The sequence below is a fragment of the Mycteria americana genome, chromosome 3 (assembly GCF_035582795.1).
Source record: "Mycteria americana isolate JAX WOST 10 ecotype Jacksonville Zoo and Gardens chromosome 3, USCA_MyAme_1.0, whole genome shotgun sequence".
Taxonomy (NCBI): Eukaryota; Metazoa; Chordata; class Aves; order Ciconiiformes; family Ciconiidae; genus Mycteria; species Mycteria americana.
In genome coordinates, this window is record NC_134367.1 from 84,339,313 (window position 1) to 84,348,418 (window position 9,106).

The 9,106-nt window shown below is 38.3% G+C and overlaps 1 protein-coding gene across 1 annotated transcript in view; it reads left to right on the plus strand.

The window, feature by feature from the left end:
- The window catches only part of KCNK1 (potassium two pore domain channel subfamily K member 1), a 43,740-nt gene extending 36,418 nt beyond the window's left edge, over positions 1–7,322 (plus strand). The window contains exons 2-3 of the mRNA XM_075495907.1: positions 1,077–1,472; positions 4,431–7,322. Of these exons, the coding sequence (XP_075352022.1) occupies positions 1,077–1,472; positions 4,431–4,690 (656 nt within the window). The 3' untranslated portion in view covers positions 4,691–7,322. The remainder of the gene's footprint in view (positions 1–1,076; positions 1,473–4,430) is intronic.
- The last annotated feature ends 1,784 nt before the right edge of the window (positions 7,323–9,106 follow it).

Consider the following 9,106-nt stretch of genomic DNA (forward strand, 5'->3'; position numbering starts at 1 on the left):
TGCCTGGGCTTCTCAAGATAGCTAGTTGCAGTAGCTCTGGAAAATGCCTCCCTGTACAGCACTAACGTAACCTGAATGAGCTGGCAGATTTGGGGCTGCAGAATTACTCGGGCCTGTCTGCACTTGCTTGATTTGATGTCAGTGTAAAGACTGCCCAAACTAGATTTCAAGAGATTTCCCCTTCCTTGCTGCAATGGAAACAAAATACTTATTTTTTTGGTTGGCAAACAGAAGAAAGCATTCTTGGTTTACTGTTCTTTTCTGTGCCTATGATTTAAATTTAGAACCAGGCTGTCTGGCAGAGTGTGCTTTGGCAGCATAGCTGCTTGCGCTAGGTACAAGTGTAATTTCATGCATTTGTGGAATTGAGATTGCTGGCCACGATCAGCCTGTACACCAGTGGATACGTTCCTGCACTCCGAATAGATCACTGTTGATACTTCTAGTGTGTAAATGACTAGGCAAAAACCCAGCCACACTGGTTAGATCCCAGGAGTTTTGCTGTGAAAATGTTTGTTCTGCTTTTAGATATCTGATGGATTATCATCTAAACACCTTGAAGAAGCATGGAAGTATATAGTGTGGAATGCTGATACTTCTATGTAATTTAAATTATTTTCACAAAAGGTCAGAGTGTTTTACTACAAAGTAGATGTAGGAACATTTTTCTGAAGTATGGATTATTCCACTTGACAAGGTGGGTAAAAGAAGTTACATCACTTTGTAAAACTAAACAAAAAGGTCAGCAGGAAAACCCAGAATAAAACAGAGATTTCCTGGCATAGGTTCCCACTCCTGACTAGGCATTACTTCCTTCTCCAAAATAAGCATTTATACAATTATGTTCACAATTTTGAAATATAAAAATATTTTTTATTTTTACTTGCGTATTGCTAGTACTTAGGCTTTGTTTGCCTGCTTAAAACAGACCTTTGAACAGCATTTGTCAGGAATAGCAGAATTCAGAATTAGCAATAGTGAAGCAGGTTTTTTTTCTCACATAATATAGCCAATATCAGCTTGGTACATGAGCTCCCAGCTTTAGCTCAACCTGTGCCTTCTCTGCTTTGTTCCAGGTTATGGACACACAGTGCCTTTATCTGATGGAGGAAAGGCCTTCTGCATCATCTACTCAGTCATTGGGATCCCATTTACACTGCTTTTCCTGACAGCAGTGGTACAGCGCATCATTGTATATGTTACCAGGCGGCCTGTACTGTATTTCCACATTCGCTGGGGCTTCTCCAAGCAGGTTGTTGCAATCATCCACGCTATAGTCCTTGGGTTCATCACTGTCTCGTGCTTCTTCTTAATCCCAGCAGCAATATTTTCTGTTCTGGAAGATGACTGGAATTTTTTGGAATCTTTTTACTTCTGTTTCATTTCCCTGAGCACCATTGGCCTCGGAGACTATGTGCCAGGAGAAGGCTACAATCAAAAATTCCGAGAGATGTATAAAATTGGAATTACATGTAAGTGTCAAACTAACCAGCTAAATAAAAGGCATTTTATAAAAAAAAAAAAAAAAAAAAAACAAACCAAAAAAACCCACAAACCCCCCCCCCCAGACTTTCCCTCTCCATTCTGTGGATGGTGATTGTTTTGTGAGCTGTCAGCTAGCAAACTGGGCATTGTAGGTAGCTGTTCAAAGAGGAAACCTTTAAATAAGGTCAGTTTCCTTAGTTAAGAAAGAAAAAACTAAAACCAGAATTCCATTGGGCTAAATGGTGGCTACTTACTCTCTTATTAATAGTAGAAAAAAATGCTTACGTTACTGTTACGAAAATGGTTATGAGCATCTTGGGCTAAGATTTCAATGCATCACAGAGCCAGGAAGATGATCCTTTTAACCTAAGGTGTCATCTCATAAGGTGAGATGACAGGTGGACAGAGACGAATCAAGGAGCAACGGGAAATGAGGCAGAATACCAAAGTTTCTGACTTCAGTTGTAACAGAAGGTAGCTGAAGCTGGCACTGGTACATACCAGCTGTCAAAGAGAGACAAGTAGACTGAGATGATAGCAAAGCAAGACCATGAATGTTAAATTTAAATTGTTTAATTATGTTTGACACAGAAGAGAGGCACAGTGATCAGTGATTTAATCAAAGTAGAGCTAAGAAAATTATCTTTGTGTTGGCATTCTGAATGAATGTATGCTGAGGGCAGTATTCTCCAGTGACAGTGTTTTGAAGCATCCCATTTTCTGGTTACGGCTTCAGTCTGCGCAGTCCTGGGTCATCAGATGCACCGGTTAAAAGATCTGAACAGCCAAAACAAACCTTTCCTGTCAGGTCCATTTCTTAGGCTGGTATGCATTTGTCTGTGCTCCTGTGCGTGATCCAGCAATCTTAATGTAGGCAAAGTATCCATTAACTTGGTTTTGTGTTTTACCTAAAGAAAGACTGGGCCTTGAATTTTCATTCCTTGAAGCAGGGCTTTGAACTAGCCAACAGAAGAGTTTATTTTATTCTCCTACCAGGCCTGTTGTCATTGCAGGAGATTTCCCCCTCTACCCATCGTGTTTATCTTACCAGCAGTAGCTTTTAATTATCACCCTGCTGATCTGTAGAGTTGATTTGGGGATGCTAAATGATGAAGTGAATGGAGAAAGTCACGCATAGCAAAGGCCTTGTAAAAATTTTAGCCATTCTGAAAACTCAAAATTAGAAGAAAAGATTATGGCTCAGATTATCCTTTTTCAAACTTTAGAACACTTAGGAAATAAATTGCAGGAAATACTAAAAGAAAAAGTAGCTTTTATGCAAAGTTATGACCTTAGAATATTTAATTTCAACTGCTTTTAAGGTCTTAACTTTTAAATTATTCTTTTTCCTTTCATGTGAACAATTCAAGGAACCAAACAGGATGTATGAAATGTCTTCTCTTGCTGAACCTAAATTTTCTTCAAGAAAAGTTTTGGAGTTCTACATCAGAAAATGCTTAATGAGTGCTACAGGCTTTTCAAGAATTTTTAGGAGAACGCAAGTCCTGTTCTAAATCAAGTGGCGATCAGCTGGACTGAATTTCAGAGATGACTACAAAATTCTCAGTGCAGATTTATAGATGCCTTTTAATTGGTGTAGCTTTGTCACTTCTTCCTGGTGTTAATGCATAGCTCCCCTTTGATGTCATGACTTAAAGCTTAAAAACAATTCATAAACTTTAGCTGTAGTGCTGATTTAGATCAGTACCTGGTATTGCAATATTGATTTAATGTTGCTCCTGGAAGGAAAAGGAGAGTGTTATTGCCAGTGAATAATCTGTAACTACAGGTGAAATATTTATGCCTTTAGGTAACAAAACAGTGACCATATGTAGATTATAATAATTAATCTGTGTTGCTCTTTCAGCACATTTAATGTTCAGCCTTTGGGTGAGCATGTTGCACTAATAATTATACACTTAGTTTCTGCTTGATTTAGTCATTGAAACGATAAAATACTCAAGTAGTCATGCTCCTCATTAAATTGTAATGATCGGTAGCAGGGATCTAATGAAACATTGAGATTAAGAAATGCTCATTTTAACACTCTCCCTCACGTTCTAGATGTGTATGTTTGGATAGGAAAAAAAAAAGATTACAGTGGACCGTTAACCATACGAAGCTCCATTTCCAAAAGTCTCAGTCTATGAGAGCTGACTATTACCTTTAAAAATCAGAGTCAGTACACCACCAAAGTCATCAGTAATACCATTTAAGTAACACTTCCAAGTTTGGATAATTTATGTATGTTAGTAAAACATTGCAGATAATCTTCAAGGTATCATCAGATATAGCAACTTTGCCAGGTTTTTAAAATATCAGCAGTAATTTTACAGTAATTCTTCATTTTGATGTTATTGGTTTTGTACACATTTCTAGTTGCTTTATTTTTCCACTAATTTCAGGGTGTTGGATATCTTCTTATAATTTTAAAGGAAAATAATTCAAAAGTTTTCATGAAATGTAAGTGATTTGTTCTGCTAAGCTGGTACAAACAACAAATAACCATAATTAGCTGCCATATTTTTTACTTCTATTTGTAACATGTAGGAATATTAAGGGGAAAAAAATCTTTTGAAGAGCACTTAATCATGAAGGTCGTAAGTAAGTGGAGGAGCGTGCATGTGGTAAATTTTAGTATTCTGTTTCATTTAATGACTTTACATATTTTTCTCTTGTACAGTTGTGACAAAATTAAAGCCACTAGAGTTACTTTTTTGATTATGTGGGGTCTTGTTGACTGTAGAATGAAACAGGAAGAAAAGGATTCGACAGTCCAAAGTGGGTTACAGAGCTCTGAAACTGGGTCATAAAGAAAATTAACACGCTATTCAGAGATGACAGGGGTGGGAAAAGTTACAGGGTTAAAACTGTTCCAGCTGACTTAATTTGCTAATAATTAAAACAATTCTTTTTTTTTTTTTTTTTTTTTTTTTTGTACCCAGGTTATCTCTTGCTGGGCCTTATCGCAATGTTGGTGGTTCTTGAGACTTTCTGTGAACTCCAAGAGCTCAAAAAGTTTAGGAAGTTGTTTTATGTGAAGAAGGACAAGGAAGAGGACCAAGTGCGTATAATGGAACATGACCAGCTCTCCTTCTCTTCCATCTCAGACCAAGCAGCCTCCATGAAGGACGATCAGAAGGCAAATGAGCCTTTTGTGACTTCCCAGTCCCCAACTTCCAATGACAGCTCTCTAAACAATTAATACAGGGGTATCCATACTGTTGTTTTGGTGCATTTATGCTACTTACCATAAGAAATAGAATGCCTCATTTTTTTTTTCTGAAAATATAAAAGCTGGAAGACTGTGCTACTTTAACAAGGATTTGTCACTTCTGACATAGAAAAGACTTCTGGGAAAAATGTGGGAGCCACCCTGGGAACAGGGAAAAAATGTAGGACGTGGCTGGGAACATTAGGCCATTTTGCTTGAGGGATAAGGAGTTAGGTGTACCACTTTCAGAGGTGCCAGAGAGGAAGGCTTGCACAAGCAACTTCAACATCTTTAGGAGAGCAGGCCTTCACTGACATCCGACTCATTTGGTTGCATGCCCCATCTTGCAACTGGGTGACATAGCAAATTTTGGGATGTGCACTTTCAATTGTCAGAAGTGTAGTCACATATTTAATCCAAACACACCAAATATCTTAATCTGGAAAGCATTTCCAGAGCAATATAGATCTGCTGGAGGGGGGAGTATCTAGTTCATCCCTGTATTACCCAGTAACTTGCAGGTGCAAATAATAATTCTAGGAATGAAAAAACAAGGCTCCAGTCCCTCTTTTGCCCATGCCATTTGCATTCAAATTTCCTACTTCCTTAAAAGGTCCCCCAATCATAAGAAAAATGTTGTCCTGAAGAGAGTGTGCCTTGAGTCTTCCATGCTGTTTTTATGAAATACTTTTGTAAACTCTGAGAGATAGCAAGATCAATTCAAAGTGCTGGGTGAGGTGGGGTTGTAGGGAAGGGATACAGCTGCATTTCAGTCCTCTGTCCTCTGAAATGGGCAGGAGTAGGTTTTTAGCTATGTGGAATGGAATGAAAAAGAGTCAGCATATGCCAAGATTGGCATAGTCATGTGCTTATGGCATTCTTCTAGTAGATGGTTGAAATCTCTTCAGCAGGAGAAGGACTCAGTGCTGTTTCTTCCACAGTCCAACCCAGTGTGTCCTCTCTGCTGAGCTGATAGGTAAGCGGAGGAACAGAAATAGTGTCACCTTTGAACGTAGCCCCTTTTTATTTTTTTGCTTTTCTAACTAGTACTTGGAGCACTTTGGAGGAGAAGGGAATGTTTCAGGGCAAAACAATTTTTCAGTTTTTCATATGGCAAGAAAAAAGGAAAAATGTCACATTTGGTTCGGATGGAACCGAAATTTTTTCCCCTTGGGAAAAGTCACTAAAAAGTCAAGATCTCGCTCAACTTCTGAAGCTGGAACCTCTTTGGCTGTAACAGGAGAGGTGTTTTAGTCCAGCTACCAGTCACTGTGCTGAATGCAGGGACCTTGGAGTGAATTTCAGTGAGCAGAAGATGAGACTTAAGTGGTTGTAGTACTCTCTCTTCTGGCCTTAAGAACCTATGATATGAGAATTTTGGTAATGCTTTGCAATGAACAAAAGATCTGAAGCACAAATAGCCATATTAGGACAGCCTCCCACATAGGCATAGTGTAGAGGAGAGCCTTTTCCCTGCCGTGCAAGCATGCCAGATTGCTTGTAATTTGGCTTTTAGTGTTTAGAGCTGAATAATATTTTACTGTAAAAGAAAAAAATGCAGTGTGTCTAGATTTAGCGCACATGGGAAAAATACTTGAAAGTAAATAACCCAAAATATACTGTGTTTGAGCTTAATTATAGCTAGCATCAAACAGATTTTATATCTTTACTGGAAAAACTTACTTTATGGTTAAATCAGCTGAAAGTCTTCAATTAAAATTTATATTTATAGAAAACCAGAGCAAAAGGTTTTGGTTGTTTTGGGTTTTATAGATTAGGTGAGAGCATACTGTGTTTGCATGTTCCCAGGAAAGTGGCTATTTTTATACTGCTTAAGTTAACACAGTTCTATTTATAATGAATGTTAACCAATATATATGTACATATATACATAAATATATTTATATACTGTACATATATCATAAATCACCAGAGTTTAATAGACTTAGGAATGGCATTTTAGATAATTTTTTCCCTAGGCTTCTCTTTATACAGTGAATAATTGAAAACTATGGCATTAAAATGACACTGACATAAAATTAAGAGTACTGTACTACAAGAAACATTTATACTGGTTTTTTTCAGTGGAATTTTATTGATTGTTTTCAATACCTTAAAATGCAAGATTTCTTTTAATTTCAGTGTAACATTAAGCTCTAAAGGATGTGCACAGATGCTAAATGATATACAAAGTTAATTTTGCAGCGTGTACACAATTGCAAAATGTAGACACGTGAAACGAAAGCACAGAATTCAAAGCAGAAGCGATAAACTAAGCAGTATACTTTGATGTAGGTGAGTATTTTTATTTTAAACTGAAATAAAAAGTCTGGCTTTTGCCTGCCTGCACTATGAAGTGGGGGAGTATTTTCTTTAGTGGTGTGTGTGTGTGCATATACTGTGCAAATATCCTGTCTGCGTTTGTCAAGATTGTGCAACCTTTAGTTAGCCTTCCTCAACTCAAGGAGGGACCGTTAATGCCAGAGTGTGTTACCTAACCTTGATATTAATTGTAGCTTAGTATTGTGTTGATTATTCCTATAGAAAAAAAGCATTCCAAAGTGTGTTTGGTTTTGTTTCAGATGCTGACTGATTATAGCAAATAAAAAATAGTGGCATAACATTTATCTTGTCTTTATAACCTAACTACTCCAATATTTGAGGAAATCTAAAAAACTGTCACTGCAGGTTATCAGTACACCATTGATGAAAATAATGGCCTTCAGTTCCTGCAGCTTTTACATCTTCGTGTGAAGCTAACACACAAGATCAGAATCATTAAAACTGGAATCCAGATTAGAAGACAGATTATTGGGCAAGAACCTTAGTATAAAGTGCATATCTTTCCCAGAGGCAACCTGTGAAGTGGGTGCACGTAAATCCAAATGGAAAGCATGGGTCGTAAAACAACTGTGCTGAAACAGAAGTTGCAAGAGGGAGTTAGAAATGTGAGCAAATGACTTGTATGCAGAAGAGAAGTGCCTGGGTCCTATCCTCACTCTCCTGTCTTCAATTGATCCAGGCATATATCTCATTAATAGCTTTATACCCATGCTACAGATGACATTTGCCATCTTCTCTTTGTCTTTCAGTCATTAAAGATAAATGTGTTTTATTATTATTTCAAGGGAAAGAACTGGCAGGCCATTCAGTTGTGTTGGGGGAAAGAAAATGGAAGAACCCACTTGAGTTTTGATCTTGGAGCTGAGCGACAGCCACATTTGTCCCTTTGAGAACATGTCCTCTTCCCTAACAGTTTCTTCCCAAGGTTCACCAATCGCACCTAGTGCGGGTGAACGCAAGACTTGCTGAAGGTTGAAGTAATTTTCTAAGTAGGGAGCTTCAGAGACTTGGGTCGTTTGCAGCTTTAATGCCAGCACTACAAAAGTTACCTAGCTGGGTGGCTATGGCAGAGTAATTGCACAAGAGCAGCAGCTCTGGGTTACACTAAATGTTTATCTAGCCCAGTATTTTGTCTCTGGCAATGGCCAAGAGCAGACATGTATGAACTTGTGTAAGGAGAGGGCAAGCACGTAGCAACAGTTCCCCAGAATATTCTCCTAGCCCCCACCAACATGCAGCTCTGGATCTGTGACAGTATCTAGGAGGTGTGGAAAGTCAGTGTAGGTATGCGGTGTAGAAGACATGCTACGCTGATGTGCGTGTGCTCTCTGTTTTGGTCAGTAAGAGACTGTCCCACACAGGATCAAGTGAAGATTGCCTCTTTCGCACAAAGCAGTTTCAATTTAAGTGCTTTGCAGTAACCAGGTGGGTAGCACTAACACTGTGACTGCATGGCATGGTCTCTTGAAAAAGGGAAGAAAAGTGGGGGCAGGCCTATTACACACTGTTACTTGGACATTGCTGTCCTCTGGGTGGATAGGAATGTACCCAGAACCTGTTTGCTGATGGTAAATCTTGCAACTCCACGTTGCCATTTGCTTCGTAAATAGTAGTCAGAAATGTACTGAGATGAACCATAAGTTGCTAAAAACATTACTGCCCTAATGCTATTCCATTATTATTCATTATTCTAGATTCTGCTTTCTACTGAAGCAAAAGAAAGTTACTATAGCCGGAAGCGGTGTTATTCCAGGTGTGCACCAGTACTAAAGGACAGGGTTTCTATTTTCTATGGAGAGTTCCACTAGTAACCATCATTATTATAATAGGTATCAAGAAGCTCCTAGATAGCCAAAAAAATTTATATCTTAATGTTGCTTGTTTCAAACAGAAACGGTAATGTTTGAAATCACCGTGACTAGCTCTACAACTTCACACGCTCACTAATGCATATTAGGCACTTGATGTCTGTCATTTTTAATGCCTACAGTGTTAGTCTCATCACTTTCTAAGTTACCATTCTACTTGCTTTTTACCATGGATTTCTTGTCCCGATTATCGTCA